At 43.0% G+C, this 27879-nt stretch overlaps 1 protein-coding gene across 1 annotated transcript in view; it reads left to right on the plus strand.

Moving 5' to 3' along the window:
* Nucleotides 1–27879, plus strand: part of PIP4K2A (phosphatidylinositol-5-phosphate 4-kinase type 2 alpha) — a 174484-nt gene that overhangs the window by 100595 nt on the left and 46010 nt on the right. The window contains exons 2-4 of the mRNA XM_047740564.1: nucleotides 8176–8273; nucleotides 9617–9713; nucleotides 24948–25100. Of these exons, the coding sequence (XP_047596520.1) occupies nucleotides 8176–8273; nucleotides 9617–9713; nucleotides 24948–25100 (348 nt within the window). The remainder of the gene's footprint in view (nucleotides 1–8175; nucleotides 8274–9616; nucleotides 9714–24947; nucleotides 25101–27879) is intronic.

Consider the following 27879-nt stretch of genomic DNA (forward strand, 5'->3'; position numbering starts at 1 on the left):
TCAGGGAGATTCGGCTGCTTCCACACAGCCCCATCCCTTTCCCTCTTCTGCTACAGGAGCTGCCTCCCCACAGCCCGAACCTTGACGCCCGCCTGGGTTCCCACCTGCTCCCACCTCAGAAGGGCCATGGAAGCAACCTCCCTCCTCTCAGGCGTCTCCTCCATCCCTCTCCCCTCTGCCTCTTTCTCTCTCTCCTTCTCTCCTAGACTCAGAAACCAGCCAGATTCAGCATCTGCGTTCTCTCCCCTCACCTGCGCCCCTCAGCCTCTCCACTCTGGTTCCCACTGCTACCCTCCAGTGGAACCCCTCCACGCTGAGCTCGCCAAAGACCCCGTGGTGCTCGGTCCAGCTTGACTTCCCACTTCTTCGAAGCAGTCAACACTGTTCTTGTCCTGTTTTCTTCTTCACTCCCCGCTCCCTCACGTCCTTGAGGTGACACCATGCTTCCCCTTCTCCTTTGCGGGCTCATCCTCTCCTCCATGCCATTAACCATTGATGTTCCTCAGGACTACTTTTAGGCCCTCCCGTCCTCTCTGTCAACTCTCCGGCTTATTTCATTTACTCCCAAGGAAGAACTACTGTCTTACATGTGGGTAACTCATATTTTTATGTCCCGCCCCTGCCTCCCCTGGGAACTTCAGATGCACATGTCTACCTGCCTACTGACATGAACACTTAAGATGTTGAAACAGCACATCATATTTAATAAGTTCAAAACTGAACTCTTCCCTTAAAGCTCTCTGACTCTGTACATGGAATCATGGTTTATCCTGTCACTCAGGTCCCTGTTTTTACCACCTCTCTGGGATCTGTTTTCTTTGTCTCTGCTGTTGCTGCACTGGGCCAGGCTTCTTGCCTCTCCTGGAGCTCCACAGTAGCTTCGTATAGTCCTTGGAGGCGTGCTGTTCAGCCCCATCTTGTCACGTGCCCTCTTGATTTTTTGCATTCTTAACATGCTAACCTTTTATTTCTTTGGTTAACTGTGCCCTCCTCCTGCCACAGGGCCTTTGCACCCCTGACCCTACTTCCTGGAATCCTCTCCACCTGCCTTCTGCTCAAGTCTAGCTCCCCCTCTGTCATTCCTGCCCTCTTCTAAGGTCTGTCATGCTTGCTCCTATCCTGATGTCCTTTCTCCTGACACTTGTCACTGTTGGAATTTTACATTTGTGCACTTCTTCAGTTAACTCTGTGTGCCCCTCTGGACTATAAGCGCCGTGATGGTGAACACTGGCGTTTGTACAGTGCCCGACCCAGATTGGACACGCACATGTTGCGCTCGTGAAAGGATGGGCGGTGAGTGAGTATCAGTGAATTCTCAGATGATACATTCCATTTTGGCTGAAAGGTTTTCACATTTTTTTCTCCACAAAACTTTTTCCAGAGCAAGAACTCTATAAAGCAGAAAGGATTGAAAAAAGTTTCTTTTCTTGCTTTCTTTCTAAAGAAGATACTGTTGCCTGTCCAGATCCCAACAGCATGTGGCATGAGGTGTAGGAATTCAGGGGTTTGGTTTCTCCTCCTTCAGACTGGGTTTTGCTTTCTTGGTAGTCACTTAGAGCCTACATTGTGATGAGAATAATTTATTATGTTCTCTCCCACTTTTTTCTGTCTAATTTGGGGAAAGTGATATGAAGTGATGGCTCCTCCACTTCCCCTTGCCACCCTGCAAATGTCCTCTGTTTTTATTTACACTCTTGTTTCCATAAGATGCAGAAAAACTGATGGGTCACCCAGCTTTGTTCTAATTGTGCTTGTGGCAAAGTTTGGTTTTCAGTTCTGATTCTCTTGTTTTCAAACTTTCCAGTGCTGGTATGAAGATATATATTTTTCAATTTTTCACAGAGAGACTGAGAATGATTTAGTATTTAAGATACTTGGGTAAAATGAATAGGAGAGAATATATAATTTTAATTTAATTTATTTATTTGACAGAGAGAGATCACAAGTAGGCAGAGAGGCAGGCAGGGGGAGGGGAGGAGAGCAGGCTCCATGCCGAGCAGAGAGCCCGATGTGATGCGATGCGATGCGGGGCTCAATCCGAGGACCCTGAGGTCATGACCTGAGCCAAAGGCAGAGGCTTAACCCACTGAGCCACCCAGGCACCCAGAGAATATATAATTTTAAATTAGCCTCCTATTTTTGGTAAGTGGCAGTTACATACATTTTTTAATGGATCATAACATGAAGGGATTTTAATAACATAGAGGAAACTAAAAGTGATGCCTGATGAAGTTACTGAAATAATTTGAAAGGAACAGACTTGTAATTTGGCCTCGCACAAACAGTTGGTACAGAGTTCCGCAAGGAGACTGCTTGTAGAGATCATTAGTTTATACAGGTTAAGGATTAACTGCTGGTTGTAACTAAGCTTGTTTGGGATGAATCTAAAGCGCTTGGAGGTTATGATCCGTTGCAGTCAATTTTAAGGGATTATTCCAATGATTTTATTCTATCATTAGATGATAGCATTTGCTGTTTTAAACATCTGCTGTTTATCTCCGTGCTTTCCAAACTCCGCCAAGGTGCCGGAGGGCATTGCAGCAAATTTACCCCACAATGCCAGAGGATATTTTCGAATTTCAAGAGAAATGTGGCGGTACTCAGCATCTGTAAGATAGCATGCAAAGGACTGGCTTGAGGGAGTTCATAATTCAGCTCAGATTGTTCTGCTTTCCTCTCAAGGACATGGTATCTTTGGGAAGCTGGGTGCTGAGCAGTTGTATTTAAAAAGAAAAAAAAGTTATCCCAGGAAAATTGAAGTGGATCAGGAGAGGCGGGTGGTGGTTTCTAATCAGATCATAAGGCTTGATCTGCAGCGGCCAACTCTGTGTGTGTGTGTGTGTGTGTGTGTGTGTGTGTGTGTGTGTGTGTGTGTGTTATAAATAGCCTGATGGTTTGCATATGTGTTTTCCATTTTGTCATTTTAAAAAAATTGTTGAAGCACTCAGGTTTTTTTTTGTTTTTGTTTAAGATTTATTTATTTGACAGAGATCCCAAGTAGGCAGAGAGGCAGGCAGAGAGAGAGACAGGGAGGCAGGCTCCCTGCTGAGCAGAGAGCCCAATGTGGGGCTCGATCCCAGGACCCTGAGATCATGACCTGAGCTGAAGGCAGAGGCTTTAACCCACTGAGCCACACAGGTGCCCCAAAGCACTCAGTTTTAACATGATTCAGAAAGCAAAGGCATAAGAAGGAATTCTCCCCCACCTTGGATGATGGCAGCTCTGTCCCCATAATTGCTCAGGCCAAGACCTTGGACTTGGTCTTGTCTTCTTTCTTACACCCCATATCCAGAGCTTCAGGAAATCATGTTGGCTCCACTTTCAAAAAATACTCCTTTTCCTACCTACACTGCTCTCACTGCTCCCTGCTTCTATAGTTGTGACCACTCTCACCCCTCCAGTAATCTTTTTAAACCCTAAGTTAAGTGATATCATCACTCTACCACCCAGAACCTTGCAACAGCTCCCATTATCACTTGGAATAAAAACCAGTCTTTCCAGTGATCTCAACGCTTAAGCTCTTTCTCTTCTCAGGTAATCTCCAGCCACAGAGGTCTCCGTGTCTCAGGTGTACCAGGCACACCCTGCCCCAGGGCCTTTGCACTGGAATGTGAAATGTCTCTTCACTTCCAAACCTTGGCTTACTCCAGCCCTCCTGATTTAAAATACTTCAGTGACCCTCACCCATGCAGTGATGGGCATTTCCTACCTTTTTATCCTGCTTTTTTTCTTTTTTTCCATGGTCTTCTAACACAGTAGATAATTTATGTCTAACATAGTAATTTACTGAGTGTACCTTTTATTTATTGACTCTCCCCACTCAAATGTAAGCTTCAGGAGGGCAGACATCTTAATCTGTTTTCAATCACATATCCCAAGCCTCTGGAAGACCACTTGTCAGTCATAGGTGTACAGCATTTATATTGAATGAATGATGTCCAATATATTGTTTAAAAATCTTTATCTTTCTTAATATTTTGGCTGTTTGAACTATCCAGAAGGCATATTCAAATCCTCCTCTAGGGTAGTGGGTTGCCAATTTTCCCTGAGGTCCTAACAGTTTTTGCTGTATACTTCCAGACTAATTAGGTACTTAAAATATGACTCCTATCTTCCTGGCTAATTGAATCTTTTATCATTATGTATAGGCCTTCTTTATCCTTATAATGCTTTTGTCTTAAAGTTATTAATTCATCTGATGTTAGTAAAGGTCAACTAGCTTCCCAGTAATTTTTGGTACTATTTAATGTGTTTTTTCTGTTCTTTTTCCACCTTTTTGAGTTGTATTTTAGGTGTTTCCCTTGCATATAGCTCAAAGTTTCTAATTCATCTTGACAGTCTATTTTTAACTACTAGTGTGTGTGTGCTTATTGGGATTATGTGGGAATCCAGATGAGTTTCTACCATTTGCTTTCTATTTGTCCCATTTTTACAGTGTTTATATTTTCTTCTTTGCTCTCCTTTTTAAAATAATGAGTTTTGTTTTCTTATTCTCTTCTTCCCCTTCTAGTTTGGAAGTTAGAGAACTCTGTTTCTGTTCTTTTAATGTTTGCCTTTTAAATGTTATCATGATAGTTAAAGTTATATATTACACTCCTCCTGAATAATACAGGGCCTGTCACTGTCTGCTTTCCCACGTACATGCTGTTGTTTATTCCTGTACATTTTCATCCCATGAATTAAAAGCATTATTACTTTATATAGGTGATATTTACTTGTGTTTATCCTATTTACCAATTTACTTGCCTACTAATTCTTTTCACGTCTCAGGCCTTCCACGCAGAACGTTTGCTCTCTTTCTGAATCATATCCTTACGGTCTAAATAATATGGTTCTAAAATTGATCCATTTCCTTAGTGCGCTCTTTTGTCCCTAAGTCCTTGGTTTTTGTTTCTATGAAAGAGCCTTTATTTTGCTAATTCTTTATTTGTCTCATTCTGGGGACGGCAATTTCAGCGGCTCTACCCCACGTGTGTTTTTTTTCTAGCACCTCGAAGCAGTGACTTTTCACGCTGTCTTCCTGGACGGAGATAACCTCAGGCCCCACGGGTGAAGGGCCGCGTCCCACAGTCGGCCCTCCCTTCAGACTCCAGCTCCGAGCCCAGGCTGTCCCCTGTGCCACTCACCACCCCGGCTCCCAGCCCAAGGTTCCACGGCCTCCTCCTCAGGTGTGGTGAATTTGCTAGAGTGGCTCAGGGAACTCAGAGAACACCTTTATGCACATTCACCACTTTAGTCTACAGGATCTTGTAAGAGATCCAGATGAACAGCCAGGTGAAGAGGTACACAGGCCGAGGCCCAAAGGCTCCCGAGCACGGGGACTTCTGTCTCCGTGGAACTGGGGTGTGCCATCCCCCTGGCACATGGATGTGTTCAGCAGTCTAGAAGCTCACCACGTCTTGTTCAGGAGTCTTTATGGAACTTCCTCCCTAGCAACCTCCTTCCACTTCCCTGAGGTCAGTGAGCAGGGCTGAACGTGCCAAAGCCGTATTTACTTGTCCTTCTGGTGACAGCCTCACCCTGAGTCACCTCATTAGCATAAATTCAGTGGTGCTCAGGGCGCCTTATGAATGGCAGAAGACATTCCTGTCACTCTGGAAATTCCAAAGGTTTTAGATTTATTCCAGGAACCCAGATAATGGACCAAAAATATACCACAGTATACAGTTCTATATAGTCATTTTTCACCGTGAAGATCTGCCAGTGTCTTTGGGCTGCCAGCTTGGCTCTTAACAAGTTGGCTGTCCCTCTCATCATTGCTTCTTTGCATTCTGTCTCTTTCCTCTGGCCACTTTTCTTCTCTTTGATTTTGATATCTTCAGTTTAACTACAGTGTATCTAGGTGTGGATTTCTTCATAGACTATTTTGTGTGTCATTTCTTATTATGTATCCATAGATTTATAATTTCTAGCAATGGTGGGACATTCTCAGCCATTATATTTCAAATATTGGCTTTTCCCCATACTCAATTCCCTTCCTCTAAGAGTTCATGTAATCTCACTCCACATGAGCATTCTTCTTCTCCTTTACTTTTCTTCCTTCATCATTCTTTTATTTTTTTATTTTTTATTTTTTCCCTTCTCTCCCTTTTTTTTAAATGTAATTTAATTTTTTCAGTGTTCCAAGATTCATTGCTCCATGTAGTACGTGCCCTCCTTAATACCCACCACCAGGCTCACCCGACCCCCCACCCCTCCCTTCCAAAACCCTGTTTGTTTCTCAGAGTCCACAGTCTCTAATGGTTCATCCTACCCCCCCAACCCTGATTTTCCCCAATTCACTTTTCCTTTCCTTCTCCTAATGTCCTCCATTCATCATTCTTTTAAATGTTACATTTTCATTCTTTGTGGATTCTGGGTAACTTCCTCAGAGCTCCCCTCTGGTATACCAGTTATCCAGTCTGCTTCTGAAGCCTTAAATTAGGAGCTTTTTGTTCTCTTTTCTATTCACCAATCATAGTTTCCATTTTGTAAAAGTTTTATTGGATTCTCTTTCAACCTAACTGGTCATTTGGAAAGTCTCATAGTTTACTCATTTTTGCCGGTCTGTCTTTTACTTCTTCATTAATTTTACATACAGTTTTTGTTTTCTTTTCTGTATCTGATCATTCTAATAGCTTTAAGTCATGCAAATAATTTTTGTTTCTGCTGAATATCTTTTATCTGTTATCTTTGTGTGCTCACCGTTGGTTGAACTGAATCTCTGCGACTCCTGGAGGCCTGTGCTGGGGATGCTTTTCCCCAGACACCATTTGTGTTTACTTCTACCACCTGTTGGGACTCCTTTTACTTCCTTCAGGGGTCCTCATTTAAGGTTTGAAGTGTTTGGTTGAGCTCCCCAGCTTTCCTTTGACCCAACTAAATGTCAAAGTTGGTATTTATCTTCAGAGAAATGGCTCTCTCTGTTCCTGCTTGCTTGATAGTCATCGAATTCCCTGTGGATTAACTTCTTTTTAGGAGAAGGAAGACATCGTGAAGATTGCCTCGACTATGAACCCAGCAATGTGTTAACTGCTCTGCTTTATCAAAGAACTCATTTTTTTTCCTTTGATTTGTTTTGTTTTGTTTTGTTTTTATAACTGAGAACCCTTCTGCGAATCCTCAATTTACTGGAATTATAAATCTTTAAAGTGGTTTTTATTAGTAGCAACAAGGGAGGTATAGCTTGGGAGCCAAGAGAGAAAAAATAACCAAGAGAAAGTTCAACCTTTTCAAATTCGTATATCAAAAGCTGTTCCTGCCATTCACTGGAACTCAGACAGAACTTGGTCCAACCCTTTGTTTTCTTTTCTTTTTTTTTTTTTAATGATTTTATTTATTTAATAATTTATTTTAGAAAGAGAGAGTGCAAGCTGGGAAGGAGAGACGGAGAGAGAGAGTCCTAAGTAGGCTCCATGCCCAGTGCAGAGCCCAACGTGGGGCTCTGTCTCAAGACACTGAGATCATGACTTGAGCTGAAACCAAGGGTGAGACACTCATCCGACTGAGCCACCCAGGCATCCAGCTCCAACCCTTTGTTTTCTGTAACCACATCTTTACTTCTGGTCTTGACCCCTTTCAAACTCATCTCCCTTTTACTCCCTCAAACCAATACGGTTTACACCTCAGGACTGTATGTCTCCTTCCCTTCCTTCATGAAGGCTGCTCTCTTGGTAAATTCATGCCCTGCCCCAAAACTTATTTTTAAATGTAGTTCCTGTAAGAAAGGTAAAGATCATATAAATGACCATGTTGCTTTTTGAGTACCCAAACGTTTAAAGAAATGGTTACCTTCATTAATTCGACAAATATCTATGTCAGAAGTTGTAAAGAGCCCTGGGCTGAGGCTCTGGAGGGGAAGTGGGAGGACAAATGGGAGAAGCAGGGACTGCTGGCCATGAGGGTTCACCCTCCAGGATTCCTCCCTTGTCACTGCCCCCCAAAAGTCTTCCACAGGCCCAGCAGCAGACCCAGATGAGCAGTGGGAGTTGGAGCTAGAAGGGAGGTGGAGGCAGTGGCAAAGTCTGAAGAGGGAGTAAGGAGGGCCTCAAAAGAGACGGATTGGAATCGGAGCAGGAGGAAAGTGGGCGGGAGGTTTTTGGGTCTACCTGGTTTTCTTCCTGAGCCCTGTGTTCAAGTGAAGCACTTTCCACAGAGATAGTAATAACCTGTGCCATTTATTTTGTATTTTTCTAGATCAATGAACTGAGCCATGTTCAAATCCCTGTTATGTTGATGCCAGATGACTTCAAAGCCTATTCAAAGATAAAGGTGGACAATCACCTTTTTAACAAGTAAGTACAAGTATGGCCCTTTTATAGGACTGACATGGCTGCCAGGAGCATGATTTTTGTGAATTTCTATAATCACATTATTTTTCAATGGGTGGGAGTAAAGTTTTGCTGATGAAGTTAATCCTGTGATAAACATAACCATCTGTCATTTTCAGAAAAGCAACAGCAGGCCCTCTTGGGTAATATCCTTTTGCCATATGGCATATTGTTCTCTATGAATATCTTATATGTTAAAAGTGATATTCTCATTACAATTTAAACGTTTGAAGCTGTAAATTGCTTGGAATTTTGAACAGCAATGGACCTCAGCTATCTTATACGAAACTTGAATAATGCCCACTTCATGAACAGGATGTGACTCCTTCATAGAACAATAAAGAATTAGGGTACATTTTCGTAAAACATAATTGGATGCCATGGCAGGCACTGAGACCATTTCTCCTTCATTTGAATATCATGTTAGATGTCATTATGGAGCACCTTATGTATTAGCTGTCCACAAGAGCGGGAGGTACAAGGAAGTGTGAGAAATGGTCCTGCCCTCAGGGGGCTCACAGGCAGGTGGTTGGAACTCGACACGTATACAAATTACTGTAATTTGGTGTACAAAGTATGACAGTAGAGGGGTGTGTGTATGTATGTGTGTGTGTGTGTGTATGTGTGTATGTGTGTGTGTACATGTACACAAAGGAGGAAGCAATTCTGAATGAGTGGGATATGAGCCTCCAAGAAATCCCACCCACACAAGGATCAAGTATAGAATTTCTTACTGTGACCATTGTTCTGATGGGAAGCAGATGTGTTCATTCTCTTACTATTGTTTAGAGGTTGACCTCTGGAGGAATATTTTTCTGTGTGAATTTAGAATGTGGTATTTATATATAGCATAACATTGGTCGTTCGGGAGTGAGAGGTAGTGTTGTTTTGTAAGCTTTAATCACCACGTCCCTGAAGAGGAGTGTGGGGAACATGTCTGTGACTTGCTCTGCTTCCCATCCCCAGCTCCCCAAGCTCTTTGCTATCCCTTCATGGTTTCACTCTGTATGGCCTCTTGTCTTTCCACTTCTTCGTCCTTGGGGGAGCGACTCTCAGGAGTGGTCAGGATTAGAACAGTCATCTAGTCCCAGGGCCCCTAGGTGATGCGAGGAGGTGAATGTGACCAGTCTGTCCCTGTATCCTCCTGATGTACTGTGGGTCATAGTCGATCCTATGGAGCACACCCGTGCCTTCTGGGGGTGGGGAACTCCAGGCACTTGGCTACGTGTGGAACTAGAAGGTGGCGGATTCAGGTCTAGTTAACATTCTATACATCTAAACTTTACTCCACAATATGCCTGTTTCAGAGAAAACATGCCGAGCCACTTCAAGTTTAAGGAATACTGCCCGATGGTTTTCCGTAACCTGCGGGAGAGGTTTGGCATCGACGATCAGGATTTCCAGGTGAGTTGCTTTTGCAACCTTTGCTTCAGATAGGTTTTGCTCCGTAAAACAGGACTTACATTTTTTTTTCATTACAAGTAATTATATAATAGTAATTTTCATTTTATATAAGAATGTTTCAGTGGTTTTTTTTCGAAGTAAAGGGTTCTTTCATTTAGGAGCCTCTGTACAGAATGATTTTGGCAGTCGGTAGGAAAAGATTATTCTTCAGGAAGAGAACACACGGGAGAGTTCTAGGTGATACTTGCATTTCCCGGTGGAAGCGTCCTGTCAGCAGAGCCTCCTTTTGATTTCTGCCGTCAGCTGTGTCTGCAGCCCGTGCTAGTGTGTATGTGGGTCTTGAATTCACATTTCCTGTATTTACAGAGGCCACTTAGCAATCATAGAAATTCTATTTTTGTTACGATTTATTTGCTGCTTTTCAAATTGGCCGAACCTGACTCTGCTCACGTTTTGTCAGAGGCCACACCTTGTGCGCTGTGATGCATCATGGTCTAGTGACCGTAGAGCTGTTCTCATCAGCAGGAGCCTGCCAGTCCTGGGAACAGCTTGGGGAGCACTCTCGTCTGCTCTTGGTACCCACCACAGAAAACTGTGCTCTATTGCTTTTCTTCCTATGTATGCCTGGTTCTCAAATTTGACTTTAAAAATTGAGATCGTGGGGCTGCCGTAAGTGCTAATCCATGGTCATTTCTGCTAAGAAAGGACCTGACATCAGTTAGCCAGTCAGATTTGTAAAAACCAAAGATTTTTCTAAAGATTTTATTTATTTATTTGAGAGAAAAAGAAAACACAAGTTGGGGGGAGGGGCAGAGGGAGAAGGAGAATCAAGATCCCCACTGAACAGGGAGCCTGATGCAGGGCTCGATCCCCGGACACCAGAATCATGACCTGAGCTGAAGTCAGACACTTAACCAACTAAGCCACCAAGGTGCCCCCCAAGGACTTTTTTTAAGAGCAGAAAATCTGAGTTAAGAGATGCAAGGGCTACTTTCTGGTCTTTTAGGACAGTCTATTCATTTTACTGTAGAAGCACGGACTTATTTTAAATCCCTTCAAATCTAGTAAACACTCTTTCATTTGCCCCAAATCAGAGATTCTAATTTACCCTGCATTAAGTACCATATAGCTGTCCCAAGTGACCTTACAAGTTGAACATCGACACAGTTTACTTTGTATTTTCCCTTAAAGAGTAGGGTCCATAAGGCACTACTCTTAGTATACTTCCCTAACAATATGTGGGCCTCCCCACCCTGTCCTGCCCCATTCTTGGGTTTCCTAGAATTTCTCTCATGCTCACTCAGGCTTCCAAGAATCTTCCAAGCTGCCAGGGTGCCAGTGAGATGCCTTCCTCCGTGGACTAGAGCTGAGGTTCCCAAAGAGGTGGGTTCCGAGCAGAGGCTGGCTGTACCCAGCGAGGGCTAAGGAGAAGTGGGACAGGGTAGAGTGGATGCTCACTTTGCTTTCAAAAACTGGTGGAGCCAGCACTCAGATTTGGGCCTCCTGTGTAGGAGAAAGAATTTCAATCAAACCTAGACTTGGAATTTACTGCTGAAAAAAATGTCACTTTTATTTATTTATTTATTTATTTGAGAGTGAGAGAGAGAGAGCAAGAATGGTGGGGGGGGGGGTGGAGGGGAGAAGCAGACTCCCCGCTAAGCAGGGAGCCCAACAACATAGGACTTGGTCCCAGGACCCCAGGATCATGACCTGAGTTGAAGGTAGGCGCTTAACTGACTGAGCCACCCAGGCACCCCAATAAGTCACTTTTAAAGAATAAATTTCGGAATAGTAAAAAAGGTTTATATAAAATAAAAAGGAATAATTCTACATTATTTAAGAACTGTTTAATACATTTAAAGAAGCCGTATGAAAATAAACGGTGCCTTAAAGGAATGAATAGCTGACAACTTCGATGTCCTAAGAAAATCTCCTCTGCCTGATTCCCATGTTAAGTTTTTGTGTGTTTCTCTCTCTGTCCCTCCCCCTGCCTTTTTTTTAATTGGCTACACTGGCATTTCACAGAAACTGGCTTTTGAGAGCCTATGCTATAGGATCTTGAAGTTCCTCAATTCATTACCAAAATGAAGTTCTTAAATTTCTTCCTGTAATCAGCCCTGTTAAATGCGATCTGAAATGGACCCTTTATAGCCTAAAATCTGTACTACAGCTGATAAAAGTAGTTTTTTTGAATTTCCTAAAATGACCAGTTTAGTTGCAGAAATACCAAGACATGAGCCAGTTTTCCTTCACCTTTTCCCCCCTAAAAACAAAACCGTGTAACTTGGTATTTAAATAAGTGCAAATTGCTAAGTACAAACTTTAAAGGCAAATCAGGCAAGTAGAGGATGATTCAAGTAACTAATTGGCAAGTCTCTGAAGCTCTTAGCGGGAGAGATCGGTAGAGAGAGCCGGTGTGCGTGTAATTAATCATTTCAACACCACTCCTCTCCTCAGCTACACCCAGTGCTTTTGGCATTTAAATTGCTGCTTTCTCTTTGGCAACTGTATTTCTATTTAAAAAAAAAAAAAAAAAGTGAGTGTTTAGTAACTTTCATAAACCAGAGATATATGCTGGTTTCCCTCCCTGTTCCCATGTTCCTTTCCCAAGGTCTCTACCTTTTAGGAAATTTTCAGTAGGGGTAGGCCCAAGAGTTCAAACTGAAGATCAGATCATAAATGTAGGGCTCCACTCCCCTACTTTGTTGGCTACCTGGTTTGGAAAAATGGAAGAAGTGTGCCAGCTCTGGCTCTGAGTTCATACCTTGGGACCTCTGGGCATTGCCAGGTTGAAGGTAGAGGTGCTATGGTCCTGGGAAAGCCCTGGGAGGCCCAGCAGTGGGCATAGGCCAGGACTAGAGGGGCTGTTATCCCAGCTGCTGGGCACATCAACTCAACCACTGCCCAGACATTGCATTGATTGTGGCACGAACAAGTAACGTGTATGGGTTGACATAGAATACCAAATTAAATACTCTTTCTCAATCTGATTTGAAAAGTAAGATCAGTGACCTGGGGTCTGATCATCTTTTGATGGCACCGATTGCTAGAGGGGACCAGACCTCACACTGCTTTGCCTTGCCTTGATGTGTTTATTTTTCTGAAGAGCCTTCTTATTGGATGAGTGGCTTTAAATCAATATGGCGATAAGTAATGCCACTGTCTGGTTCATTTCATATTCAGACCTCCTTATTGAATCAAAGGGATAAACTGTGTTGACCCACCCTGTGTGTGTGAATGCCTTTTTGCTGCACCTGAAAAAAAGTCATATTGATGAATCTGATAAAAGTAGGACATGGTAATTAGCCTACCTAATTGACCTCTATCAGCATACTTAAACTTCTTGACAAGAACTGAAGAGCATTCCTACCATAAACATTTGTATTTTTCCCCTTCAGATCTAGTAAACACTCTTTCTTGGATGTCCTTTAAAATAAAACTTTTTTCTTGCTGTTAAAGACAAATGCAAACAGTGGTTCTAGAATATTCATCATTAATAACAGTATCACTTAACATTATACATATAAACCTCTGTGTAGGTGTGTCCAGTGCGTCCAGATTCGGAACTTTCGACAGCTTATTAGTGTGTCTTAAAATTACTTCACTGGTTTGTAAGAGGCTCAGTGTTGAATTATGTTCTTCTGATCATTGTTGGGCCAATGAGATGCTGCATTACTGTACTTTTAAGATAAGTCATCTTTCAAGATGACTGCACCCATGCAGTGCATTCACTGTTGGAGGTCTCCACTGTTCCTGACACTGTTTCTGCCTCCGCTGCTCCCCGAAGCTCTGGTCCTCCTTTGGTGGAGGATTTCATGCACAATTACACTCAGTGTGTGTTTATTTGCACCTAGTGCACGTCAGGCTGTTTGCAAGACATTATAGGGGATGCAGAAGGGAAGAAAGAATGGAGGAATTCCTCATTCTTTGTTTGTTTTAACTGTTCTCTATCAGATTCTGTATAAGATGCTAATGAGATTTATAGAAATCCAGACATCTTAATTTTTACTGGTCTCCAAGAAAACCTGCATCCCTCTTTCCAGTCTCTCAGAGTACCAGAGCCTCTTACAACAGGCCTGGCAAATCAAAGGGAGGGTTCGCTTAAAGTTTCTGAGCTGCGGGAGAGGATTGCCCGCCAGAAACCAAAAAGTTCTGCACGATGGAGATGATGCTATTAAGCCTCACCCCACCACATAATTGAAACTGAGCCCTCTTGTTCTTCCTGGAGGATAATACCAGGTTTACTTTCCCCTACTGCGTCGCCTGAATTAGAATCCCTCATTATTTGCATTTGATGCATCTTCATCTTTGTATTTGTAATGGAGAATTCTAATTTTAAAATAATTAATTTTAAAAGCTAATGTTTTAAACTTTTGATGCTCTAGTTTCAAGTTTAAAAATAAAATGTTCGGGGCGCCTGGGTGGCTCAGTGGGTTAAAGCCTCTGCCTTCGGCTCGGGTCATGGTCTCAGGGTCCTGGGATCGAGCCCCACATCCGGCTCTCTGCTCAGTGGGGAGCCTGCTTCCTCCTCTCTCTCTGCCTGCCTCTCTGCCTACTTGTGATCTCTGTCTGTCAAATAAATAAATAAAATCTTAAAAAAAATAAAAATAAAAATAAATAAAATGTTCAAGTGTTAAGACCTTGAGAGTATACAGAACTTTGGGGGGAAAATATCTGCCAGTATCTGTAGAATACAGAGCCTGTCCCTGTATTTTCAAATGTAGACTTCCCAAAAACCATTTAAACTTTCTGAGGGCAGGGACTGAGTCTCCTGTGTCTAGGGGTACAGGCCCAGAGTTTAGTATCAACCTGGCTCGGGGCAGGCACGTAGGAAATATTTGTGGCAGAAAGGGAGGCAGGGCTTGCGGGTCAACCCAGGGAAATGAACCTTCTGGGCCAAAGCATGGTGCCAAGAGCTCAGGAAATGTGAAGTGCCGGATGGTGGTGGGACTGTGGAGAGGAAGATGGGAAACTGCCCCGCAGGCTTCTCTCAGATTCTTCAGCCCCAGAGCTGTGGATTTTGCACAGGGGAATGATGCGATGACATGTGGATTTTCTAAAGATAACTGAGGTGGTTACGGACAGAATGCATAAAGGAGATAACGCAGCTCGGAGACTATCAACTATCCCAGGGACACGAAAGCCCTCCGCACTGACAGGGTCAAGCAGAGAGCAGCGCCCCAAGGTGGAGGGAAAAGAAACCTGACAGGAGTGGAGGTGTTGGAGCCTGAGGCGCTGGGGGAGCAGGGGTACTGGTCACTAGCAGGGGGAAGGCTTGGGAAAGGGCGAGGGGAGAGCGGAAGATACAGTTGAGTTTTTAGCCTTTTGAACATAGAGGTGATCTTGTGTGTGGGGCAGCCTGGGGAGCGCAGGCCCAGACGTGGGAGGGATTGGCTTCTGGGTGTTGTCTCTCGACAGACCTACTTGTCCTGTCACCATCTGGAATCTGCTTCCTCCTTGAGCCATATAAGCTCGTTCTTTCCTCTGTAACTGCTGTGTCTCTTGAGCTGGCTCATTCACAGCCTCTCCTCACACTTTATGGCCTCACCGGTGAGCCTCTGTAGGCCTCACAGTGCATATTAGACAGAAACTCCTCCTGGGCCAAAAACCAAAGCAGTCTTCTCCTGACAGACTTTTGGGAAAATTGCCTCACAACCTATCAACATCATCAGATTTTTTTCTTGTTCTTTTTCTGCTCCTTCTTCTAAGTTGAACCAGTGACTGTCCCCATCACAGACTGTCGGCCTTTGTCTCCCTCCCGCCCCCCGCAACCACACTGAACCCTTTGGGTTATGACTTGTGGTTTCCAAGAGCTGACAGTTGTCCCTGCCACAGGGAACTCCTGTCCAGGTTAGATGTTGTTTGCTTATTATGATCCCCGGGCACAGGTCTGTGGTATCTTAATGTCAGTCAAGTACCAACCGAAGGTTTTTAAAGGAGATCTCATGGTGCTCCGAGAAGTTCCTGCAACTCTGTTTCTCTGCCAGTCATCACCATTCATTGTTGTGTTCTTCTTTTCTCAGTTGTTTCATTATTGATAAATGTTAAATTGCAGTGTTCTTACTCCCCGTTTTAATGAAAGCCACTCTACACCTGGGATCACAGCTCAGACTTTCTTTGAAATTCCCAAAGAGCTTAACATATGGCTTTGAACACAGTGGGCATTTAATAAATCCTTGATGGTAATGTTCAAGTTAGCATGTTGGTCTTTACGGTCAGAGGACCATCTGTGCTCCCTCAGATATGTCAAACGCAAACCCAGAAAGCGGCCTCGGCCGGGCGGTTGCTCCTGGCTCCCGGCCTTGTGATTTGAGGCATGTAATCATAATCCTGGGTTGTCAGCAGGGAGCGATCAGCTTCCAGGTTTCAAGTCCATGAAACAGGTAACGTGGGTTAGGAAAAAGAACATTTCCTGGGGGCAAAGAGGTTGGTCTGAGTCTTGGATCTTCAGGGACTGTGGCTGTGGGCTGTCTCCGGTCACTTAGTCCTGGAGGGTCTCAATTTTCTCATCTGTGAAATGAGGGAAAAGGACATGATGTTCGCTGAGGCCCTCCCAGCTGTCAACTCTCTGAATCTGTTATTAAGTCATCTCAAGGAGATGACAGTCACTGAAGTTCTTGTGTACAAGACCGACATGTTCCCTTTGCAAGGTGGTGGCTTTCATACACTGGAGTATGGCAGAGTTGATCTTAATGGCTTTTCTGTGGATTAAAAGTAAGAAGTTTTCATACATGATTTTTAACAGGACTACAAATCCATATCAAAATGGAAAAAAAAATCCAAAAACATTTAAGACTCAGAATTAAGTGTTCAGAATGCTTGGGTATTTAAAAAACGCACAGGGGACCATAATGGTTACTAAATCATGACATTTTCAGGAGAGGCATAGAAGATCGGTGGCAAGAATGAGCTAATTAAATTGACCTTTGCATTTCCTCCACACTTCTGGAGGCCCCACTAATCCCGGACTTCCCACTGTGGAAATAAACATCTTCAGTGTCGCCTTGCAGAGGAGTGGAGAGGAAGGATGGCATCATTAATCCCTTTCTTAAGGGAAATGACAATAAATTTCCAATTAGAAGCGTAAGAAGGCCACTGAAGAGTGAGCTTCATCTCTCATTATCTTCCTTTATTTCCTGCCGAGGGCTGACATGCCACCAGAGCTTCAAACATCGCTGTTGAGTTTGGGGACAGGGTGTTGTAAGATCAGCCAGGTACTAGGCTGTGCAGAATAGAAATAGTAAAAATCAGTTCACTTACCAAGAGGCAAGAAAGGCAAGTGAAAATGGAGTAAATTGTCAGATTGTTACCTGTCTTCCATTTAATAGCTCTTCCATTTAAGAGCTTTAGTTTTTGTCAGAGAGTTCATTTTCCTACCCAGCTCCCAGCAAGCCTAGGAGCAGCCTAAGAAGTAACATTTGCGTGTTGTCATGTGTCCACTGCACTGGACCGAGCAGAGCGTGCGTGTAAATGTCCCTTCACTCGCCAGAGACAACCCAGGCAACCAAGCTGCTTGCCTTAGGGACTTGCAAGAGAAAAGTTTGGTCCTGTCACAGATGCCTGTGTACTGGAGGAGTGTGTTTATATGAAATGTCCAGAATTGGCAACTCTAGGACAGTGGAGAGTGGTTTCCTGCTTGGAGGATGGATGTCAGAATGGGAGTGACTGCTAATGGGTACAGGTTTCTTTTCGAGGTGATGAAAATGTTCTAAAATTCATTGTGGAGATGGTTAACTTTGTATATGTACTAAAGACCATTGAACTGTACACTTTAAAGAGGTGAATTGTATGGCATGTGAGTTATAGCTCAGTAAAGCTATTAAGGAAGAAGAATGCAGCTTAAACTTCGTTTTTATTCAATACGTGATTTTCATTTTCCTCCACCACTGACTTTGGCTGCCTTTTTCTTGAGGGTAGGGTGTTAGGATAACAGTATTGGCATTTAGAACAAGTGAATTTGAGGAATTACTTAGTTTATAATATGAAATGAATGAATGGCTAGTGAATACAGCACACATTTTGCAGTTAGTTTACACTTGTGATCAGATTTTCCCCCTAAACTAATAGCAAATCATTATCTATTTCCTATTTTCCCCCTAAACTAATAGCAAATCATTATCCATTTCCTATGTCTCTACAAACTAACAGCAATGACTATTACTGAACACTAATTAGTAGAGCAAGAAGGAAGCCTAGAGACATGAAGTCCTACTATCTTTGCAGATAATCAGGTAACAGAGTGAGGGGGGGGGGGGACTGGGAGGCCTCCTTGCCCTTGACTTCTAACTCGCTCTGTTTCTGCCATCCCTGCGGAGACCTGGAGCCTGTGAGAAATTTCTGTGGGCAGTGGAGGTTAACAAGACACTCTATCAATGTCTGTTCATCCATATTTTAAATGTTGAATTGAGTCTTTTAAAGCCTTGCCTTGAATGGGATTATAAATGTCACGGTAACTCAGTGTGTTACACAGATGACCTCCCAGACCGTCCGTTCCAAGGTTGCTTTTCCAAACCTCCATCCCTCTCCTTAGGCCCTCATTTTTACCTGGCACCCACTCACCTTCCTTTATTCTCCCTTCTCCCTCGAGGTAACAGAGGTGTGTACATTGAGCTCCCCTGACTTTCCCTTGCCTGTGCCTTCAAATTCATGGGTGTCTTCCTCCAGCCTACTTTCCTCCTCCTCCTCACCCTCCTCCCTCTCCTCAGGAAGGAGTCGCCCATCTCTTCAGGCTGCCTTCCCCTGTGCTTTCTATTTCTTTAGAGACTTGTCCCACCCCCTTTCCCCTCTGAGGGAGGTAAGCAGGGGCCAGGGACAGAAGGAAGACCTTGTGGGTTGGGATTTTTTAACTTGTAAGTTCTTTATAAAATGTTTTAAATTCTTTTGTAAAAATACAAGTGGTCATTAAGGAGGGCTACAGGAAATAACCTGCAAAGGTAAATGACAATGTATGGCTCTCGATTTTCAGTGGGCACAAACCAGAGGCTTGGCCAGGGTGGGGGATGGAATCGAGAGCAAATTGGAAGAAGCTTATTCTAGAAGTCCTTCTTCATTTTTAACTTCCCAGCCTGCAGAATCATGTCAATACTGATCTGCACTTCTAAATCTCTTCCAAATTGAAATTCACTATTTATAATAACAGCTGTCATTTATTGAGTACTAATCTCTTCCAGGCACTAATTTGAAACTTTATATTCCTCTAATTTAACTCTTTTGACTATACTTTTGACTAGTGTTATTATTATTTTCATCATTATTTCTATAGATAGGGAAACTGAGGCACAAAGAGCTTAAATGCCCAAATTCACAGTCTTGACTTTTAAGGTTCCCCGTGTCCGATGTTATGTTATAACGTCCCCCAGCTTCACCATCATCCCTGTTTGGAACTTGAAAGGTCACCAGGCCTCTGCTTACGGCCATGTGGACCTGAGAAAATATGAGGAGATGAAATAGAAGTCTGACCAAACTAAACAGGGAGAAATGGTTTTGATGTTCAAAGCATTCTGATGAGTGTATACATAGTGGGTGTGTGAGTGTGTTCTCTTCTGATGGCTTCGAGCCTTGGGAAGGTGTTGGAGGACATTTCCGAAGGCCAGTGGGACATTTCACACATTGAATGCTCTGGATTGCCTTTAAATTGTCCTGTGACTTTGACCCCAGATATCCAGAGGGCATTTTGTTTTTGCACATTCACACTTTTGAACTGAGAGTTTCAGAATCCCAGATTTTGAATTTTTTAAATGGCACCTTATTTCAGGATATATGGCTTTGTCCATGACAAAGAATCTGTTTGCTTTTTCCCTTCCCTTCTTCCTTCCCTTCTTCCTTCCTCTCTTCCTTCCTCTCTTCTCCCTTTCTTTCTTTTGTCAGTCCCTTCATCCATCTGTTTTCTAATAAGGCAACGAGAGTAGAACTCTACACTCTACATAGATTTCATTGGGTGACTTTACCCCACAGCTTTCTCATACACACAGACAGGTAGGTAATGGTGAACATTCCTAAGAGTAAATATTTTACTTTGAAAATGGGAATTACCTTGTAGATGACTAAACCAGCCCTATTAGCAGTGCTTTTTAGGTCTTTGGTTAGATCAGATTTTCTTCTTAGACTTGGTTTTTTAAATCTGATGGTTAAAATGAGACAGAATTTAAAAAAAAAAAAGATCTCTTAAAAAAAAAATGGAATGGTCTCTTCAGCTGGACCTTCTTTCTTCCATGTAAATCTTGTCCTCACTTATAGATTTTGTCTTAACTTTCTCTCTCTCTCTCTCTCTCTTTCTTTCTTTCCTTTCTTCCTTTCTTGCCAGTTTAGCATTGTGGAGAGTAACCCAGCATATCACATTCCCAGAGTAAAGGATTACTTGTTTCAGTCTTGGCCTTCTTTGCCAAGAAAACCCTTACAGTTTTCAGCAGGGAGAAACAGAGGATGGGACAGTAGAAACCTGTCACCAAAAGAGAAGGAAAGCCTCCAGCAATATTCAGAACAAGTGAACTAATTAAACAGACACTGTGCCACATGGTCAGAAATGTGAAGAATTCTTAGGATTGACACCATCACCCCATGCACAGAACTGTCAGAAGAGCGAAGCACTAGGCAGCCTTCAGCCCTGTCTGTGCCACATGAATTGTAGGCCTCGAAGCCCAGGGCTCAATCACACATGCTTTCCCGGTCCTGAAGCCTTGTTCCACAAACACACATCCGTCTCAACTCTGGCCTTGAGAAAAGACAGTAACTACACCTACCCACCTCAAGTCGAATAATGAACAGTGCTAGAATGAGTCAGGATAGATTTGTACACATGTTAGTAAAAGTGTAAATTGAGGACTCTGGGCTGCATTAACATTGAGGCTGTTACCGATGATACATTTTTACTTGGCAAAACGGAAAACATACAGACAGTTTGGGTTTTATGCCAGTTCTCTCATGCTCTAAATTGTGATTAGAAGCTATTTGTCACCGCAGAAGACTGTGTCAGCAATCCCATCGCTAATGCCCACCAGATTCTCAAGCCCGGGAAGGAGGCGGCAGTGGCAGGAGGGACGGAGGCCAACTGCTCTGGGCAGGGTCCCTGTAAAGCCATGTGCATACATCGACCCACTCAGATGTTCAAGCACTAAGGCAAGCAAGTCATTTCCGTTGTCTGGGTTTTGTTTTCTTACCTTTAAGTTGAATGGTTTGGAATGATCTCCAAGGTTGCTTTTAACAGTCATGCTCTTTGATTATGAGCATTATTTACACATGGGGGGAACCCTATGGGGGCTCCCGAAGGTCCCTCCCAAGCTCTGCTTCTCTCAAGCCGTCCTCTTGACCTCCCAACCATCCTCTATGATACTATGGGTCATTTTGCCTTGTGACAGGGCAGAGCACACTGAAGAATTTCAATAGTCAGTTTTGCTACATAGCAGACTGTATGGAGGTCGCTCAGTGACTCCTTTCAAAACATGGCCCTGATTTCCTTCTCTCCGCTCATTTTCTTGGTCTTGCCAAAATTGTCCTGAGAATGTCTAGAATCTATGAAGTTTTATTTTCATGCTGTCCTAAGAACTATTGCCATCTTCTTTTTAATCATGGCCCAGATATCCTAAGCCATCATTATGCCTCTGCTGAGGTGATGGTCGTAGCTTTCTGACTGAACTTTTGTTCCACTCACCCTCTGAGGTGAATCTATAGTTCCTGGAGCCGTGCATCATGCCTTCGAGTAAATACGTTCTTAGAGTTATAAAAGGTCTGTGGTGGAGATTTCACTCAGCTCACCTTCTCCCCTGGTTTCTTCTTGATCACTTTACAGACATAGAAACTGAGGCTCAGAGAGGCTAAATCCAAGGGTTGAAGAAGGCAGACCATTACACAGTACTGCCTTGAGAGAGAGAGAGACACACACACACACACATTTCTACCTTATTTCAAAGACCACAGAAAGTCAATGATTGTGATGTTAAGTAATGGAAAAAGTTTAGTCTTTGAAAATTGCCCCTTTTGGTTTCCTCAGAGGAAGCTTTAGGGAGGAGCCTGCGTATTACTTGACTCCCTTGTACTCCACAGTTTGGTTATCTTCAAGTAGGAAAATGCATCTGGCCTTTCCTATCTCAGAGGAATGTTGTGAAAATAAAGATGAAATAATGAGTTGGATTTTTCCTGGCCTTAGAGCCATTCCAAGAATTGTGCATTTTGTGTGAAATACTGTTTACTCTTCTGATTTTCTGCTTGTCTAAGGCTTTCAGGAAATGTGATTCATATCTTTTTATGTTCATAGTGATAAAGGTACTTTCTTAATTTTCACAAAGTGTTCCTTACTTCTTTGATTATTTGAAAATTAAGAGCTTTAAAAAAATCCTTACACACGCTGGAAGTAGACACTGTGGGTTGGGTCTACTCATGTGATTATTGAAAAATGGAGTTGAGGCAGAACCAATATTAGAATTTGTGAAGTGTTATAATCAGAATTAAGACATGGACAATATGCTAATGCAGAGTCTAGAATAAATGATTATCAGTATATTAGATACTGACAGGGAAGACGAAGAATTTGAAAAGAGGTAACGTTTGAGCTGAAGAGCCATTGCTTATTTGATGAGTCATTTCTAGCCCTATGGAAACCTATACATTGCCTTGTACATATCGTTATTAAACATTTCTCTACTGAATTACTACAGTGAATGCAACAAAGTCTTCTTTTTCACTATAAAGCTTCCCACTTGGGGGCACCTGTGTGGCTCAATCAGTTGAGCGTCCAACTCTTGGTTTCTGTTTGGTCATGATCTCGGGGTTGTGGGATCAGGCCCCACATCAGGCTCTGTGTTGAGCATGGAGTCTGCTTGTCCTTCACCCTCTGCTCCTCCTTGGGCTCCCTCCTCTCTATTTCTCTCTCTCAAATCAATAAATAAAATCTTAAAAATATTTATAAAATAAAGTTTCCTATTTTAACCAAACCAGAATGGGACAGAATATAGTGGGAAAGGTGTTTATGCAGGTACCACCAATGCACTGGACTTGACACACTGTGCAGACAAAACACATCAGAGCCACAATTCAGCAGACTCTTGATTCTTAACCAGGGAGACAGACCTGCTGCAACTCTGTCAGTGTCCTCTGTTTCTTCAGATGCCCCGCCCACACCTTTGGGGTCAGAATCTGCATTTCAACGTGATCCCCAGCGAACTTGGTGGCTCATTAAATTTTAAGAAGTACTTACTGCGCAGCTTTCAATTTTATTCTCTCCCGTTGGTCTGTGATAGAATGTTAGACTTTAATATCTGATATTAATGAATATGTTGCTGTCATCCTGTCCTTTGCTGAGCACAGGTGGCCTTTCTTACCTACCCTGCCCCCTTCCAAAAAGAAGTTATTTTGAATAATTCTTTGCAGGTTAATGTATGGGAGGAAAATATAAGACCACTAGCCCATGGCAATGGTTGCCTTTTTTTTTTTTTTTTGCTAGTGTTTAAAATCCCAAGGAGTTCGCTTTGATTTTCTCCTTTATTTCTTCTTAGTAGGAAGTAGTGTGAAGGATAAATTTTTTTTTTTTTTTGAGGACCAAAAAACCAATGTCATGGAGAATTAGACTCTCTTGAATATGGCCATTTTCACCCTGAAAATTATTTTCATCCTTCTCAGTCTGTCGAATGGATTTCAGTTGTCTCAAGAATAGTTTAACACTTCCAGATCCTGCTATTTAACGTCATTGGAAGTTACGTCGATTTTTTTTTTTTCCCTTCTCTCCAGTTTCCTAATAACCTAAGGAAAGCAAATTCAGCTCATTGGCAGCCTTGGCTCTGCACTCGACAGGTGTCCCTGGCAGCACTCTGATCAAGATACGCTGTCGCAGGATGTGGCAGTGCGGACAGTCGTGCCAGGGTGCATCCTGGGAGATAAGAATATGCCGGCGGGCCACTCCCTCAGCACCAGAAGGACCTTCCTGAGTTACTACCCCTGTGACATAGTTGTACTTCATAGGGCTTAATCCTGTCAGATTTCCTTGAGAAAGGAAGGAAAGTATAAAGAGACTTGAATATACCAGATTGAAAGGAACAATTTAATCAAAAATCCATCATGGATGCATGATCACCTACCTCTCTAAAGACATCTGTGTCCCCTTTAGTGGACATTCAGTGGGGCTTTCCAATGCCCACTTTTGGAGAGGAAATTGGAGAGGGAAGGTGTGTTTGCCTTTGAATCCCTCCTACGTGACCCAGTGAGGCCAGGCAGGACAGGAGGGTCAATACCTAGGAGCACAGGCAGCAGGGGTGAGGTCCAGACTCCCGAGATGTTAGAGGTTATCCTAGTCTGAGTGACCAGAGTAAGAAGGTGTGAGGAAGTGGGAGCGGTTTCTTGGACACAAAGAAAATGAGAGATTCAAACAAGAAAGTCACAAGTGAGAAAAGCGGAGACTTTAGGATGGATTACCCACCTAGAGTGTCAGTAGTGGCAGCTAGATACTGGAATGAATGGTGCTACCAGAGCCCCTGCTCAGAGCCCTTTCTTGCCCACCACCCCAGGAGCTAAGCTGTTCTCAAAAATGGCTGAAGGGGGGGTGGAGGATGGACCAAATCAGAGTCTTGTGAGGACCTAGTTTAGAATACACCTGCCCAGACTCCTCCCAAGGCATGCCACAGACAGCGTGGTTTTGAGTGCTTTACTGGTGGAGAACTGGGGCTTTGAGCCGGCCACACTGGAGATATGACAACAACACTTCCCCTTACTAGTCGTGGACCTTTGCCCAGTGATGAACCCTCTCTCGTCCCCATCTCCTCATCTGTAAAACTACGATGGTATGAATAGTAACCACTTCATGGGGATGGTATCAGAATGAGGAGAGCTGTTTCCCGCCTACTATCTGGCAGAATACCCTCCTATAAGGAAACCACTCAGGGAATGTGACAAAAATTCTTTTCATGACTGGAACCTAATTTGCTTCAGAAGAAAATTTGAGCTCTCTTGTCCAACTCAGAAAAGAACCAGATCAACAAAATAACTTTGATTGTAATTCTAGGCATTAGCCTACTCTAAGGACATTAGAAGCATAGTATATATCCAGGCTGTTTTCATGTCATTTCAAAGACTAGCAATTTGAGTTACGACGAATATATAATGTTGTCATCCTACTTATAGGATATACCAGTTTCTTCCAAACATAAATGTGTTTGAAAGCTTGTGATGACAACATATGATCTGGAAATCAGAAAGCCGTGCCTCTAACCCGTCTCTTTCCTCCTCCCCCCACCTTATCCTGACCGGAAGAATTCCTTGACCAGGAGCGCACCCCTTCCCAACGACTCCCAAGCGCGCAGTGGGGCTCGATTCCACACTTCCTACGACAAAAGATACATCATCAAGACCATCACAAGTGAAGATGTGGCCGAAATGCACAACATCCTGAAGAAATACCACCAGGTAATTTATCTCCATTTGAAACGCTTGCGAACGTTAACATTCACAATGAATTATGACCAAGGCCAAAGATATAGTTAGGAAATGAGAACACGTTTGACAGAAAAATCTCCTCTAACTGGGTTTATTAACACTCCCATGGCTAGATTACTGATCGCTAACATTTAGGAATTCTTGTACTGTAAAAATCTGTAGTTATTTATATAATGCTTTTCATATTTATATAATACTATTTCATGTAAATACTCTTTTGCATAATGGTTTTGATGATTACCATTCTGAATTTAAAATCACTCGGTTGAAGATTTGGCAACGTTTCAGAAGTGTTTTGACCAGAAATACCTCCAAATCCTATCCTGCTTTCTCTGTCTTTTCCTGTCCCAGCCCCAAAGAGGTCCACCCCACTCTGAGAAAAGTAGCCGATTTTAAGAAAGTTGGTGTTTGTCTACTTCCTGCCTCCTTTTCGCCCCTCAGTGTTCTCCCTTCGTAATCCCCAGGGAATAAGATGAAACTACCTGTGGGAGCAGTGATCTCTCTCTCTCCCTCCTTCCCTGTCTCTCACTCTCTCTCCCTTCCCCTCTCTTTCTCTCAATCTCAATAAATTCCAACTTAAGTGTGCCTGGTAGAGCGCACGCACCCAGGTCCCAGCTGGAGCTGTAAAAGGTTTTACTATGACATAAGAGCACGAAGTCCAGTGTCAGACACTCCTGAGTTCAAATCCCAGCCCTGTCACTTACTAACCATGTGACTTCTGGACTCCAAAGCCTCCGTTTCTTCATTTAGACAATGGAGGTAATAACAACACCTGACTCTGGAGGCCTGGAGGTTGGAGGTTAAGCGGGAGAAGGCACATCAGATACTCAGTATAGCATATGCCATGCCCTGGCAGGTCGGTATATGGCATCAGCCACTGTCGTCGTCATCAGGTCACACAGGCATCTTGAGCAGTTGTGATCTTTGTCATGAATACGACCAACATCACAGCAGTCATCTTCAGAACTGGTATCTTACACACACACACACACACACACACACACACACACACTTGCTTTTAGACTCCTGCTACATTTTTTTATCTAAATAGCTCCAAATCCTCCTCACAGGTAAAGATTGGCTGTCACAGAGGGTATTCAAAATGAAGTGCTGAGGGCCCCGCTTGTGTTACCCAAAGGATTTGGAAACATTATTAAGTCTCGGCCTCTCAAGGTGACGGCTTTGCAGGCGGTGCTCGTTTGGATTTGTGAGCTCTGAGATGTCTGTTTAAAAGTCAGCTTCCCTACTTTATGGTCACGTCTGATGCTCTGACATCACGGGCAGTTGCTTTTCCTTCCTGTCTCTGCGAATGCGATCGATTGCATTTTGCTTGCACTGAAATCTATTAAAAATCTTTGAGCTGTATTCTGTTTCTGGAAACCGGGAACTGCTCCTAATCTGTTCTCTAAAAACATTAGTGAGCCACTAAATTCCTTGAATATCTAAAAAATCTTTTGTAACATCTCTTCCTTTTGAAATTTGTTCTATAGCACTTACGTTGTTGCCTAATACAAAGGACATTTTAAGATGGCAGGATAATACGAGTGAGGGTGAGAACACCACGGCACAGGCTTCTGAATGAATTGAATTACAAGATGGAACTTTTAACTATTCACCTTTTAAACTGTCTACTGTTTCATTTCTCCCCCTCTGGAACTTAATGTCATACTTAGACATTCTTTTTATTCTTTCTTTAAATATTCTCAGAACATTCAAAGCAAAGTAATACCTTAGTGACTGATGAAAACATATTATTCTGATAGATGGCTACAATACCGTTCTAATAAAATGTGACATGCAATTCAAACATCAACTTCCTGATGACAACTTTGAGTTCAGAATTTTTTGACTTTCCAGAAATCACTGTTTGAAACATTTTCTCTGGGGTAGTCACTGTAACCTCGCATGCAGATTTGACATGTCATCAGTATTCCATAAAATACATTGGGGATCAAAATAAATCTATTGACGTGCTCCTGGGGCTTCCACAGTGCTAAAGATTGCCTTTCGTTCCACTGCTAGAAAACAGTTATTTTCTTGCTATGTTCTTTACCCAGAAAAGTCTGTTATCCGACGTCTAGCTTTTTACTTCTTCTTAAAAATAGTATTTTAAATCTAATCTAAAGTATCTTAATGATTGAGAATCACCGCTATTAATGCAATTTATATCAATGACATTTAGTTGAAAGTCAAGAGACCTAGATCTTGGCTTGTTAAAAAATGGCTACTTAGGTGATCTCTGAAGCTCAGTTTCCCTATGGATGTTTCATTCATTCATTCATTCATTCATGGATTTACCTTTGACCTAATACCAGAAAGGATTTCAGGTGGCCTTCAAGGAAGTTTGAAACATAAGACATAGATGGGAAAAGAGGGAAGGAGAGGGCAAAGACATAAAATGGAGCCTGGGATGAGCTGAAAATGTCATGCCAGGATGCCAGCATGCTTGCTTGCATGAGGACGGGGAGTTTGAGTTTCTTAGGACCTAAAGTGGAAAGAGAAACCCGAGCAAGTCCATTACACAGCTGCTGTGCCTGAAGATACGAATGACTCGGTTGATCAGGAGGACTGGAACTGTTCTTGGCACTAGGATCAGTCAGGGTTGTTTTGGTCTAAGGAGTACCCCACAGGGAGGACATGTGACACAGTCAGCATCATCCTTACAAATGCCCATGCAACACAGAATTTCACAGAACTTGAAAAGAAACTCATCAGTACGGGCTGCTGAAACCACACCGACACACAATTA

The sequence above is a fragment of the Lutra lutra genome, chromosome 8, assembly GCF_902655055.1.
Source record: "Lutra lutra chromosome 8, mLutLut1.2, whole genome shotgun sequence".
NCBI lineage: Eukaryota > Metazoa > Chordata > Mammalia > Carnivora > Mustelidae > Lutra > Lutra lutra.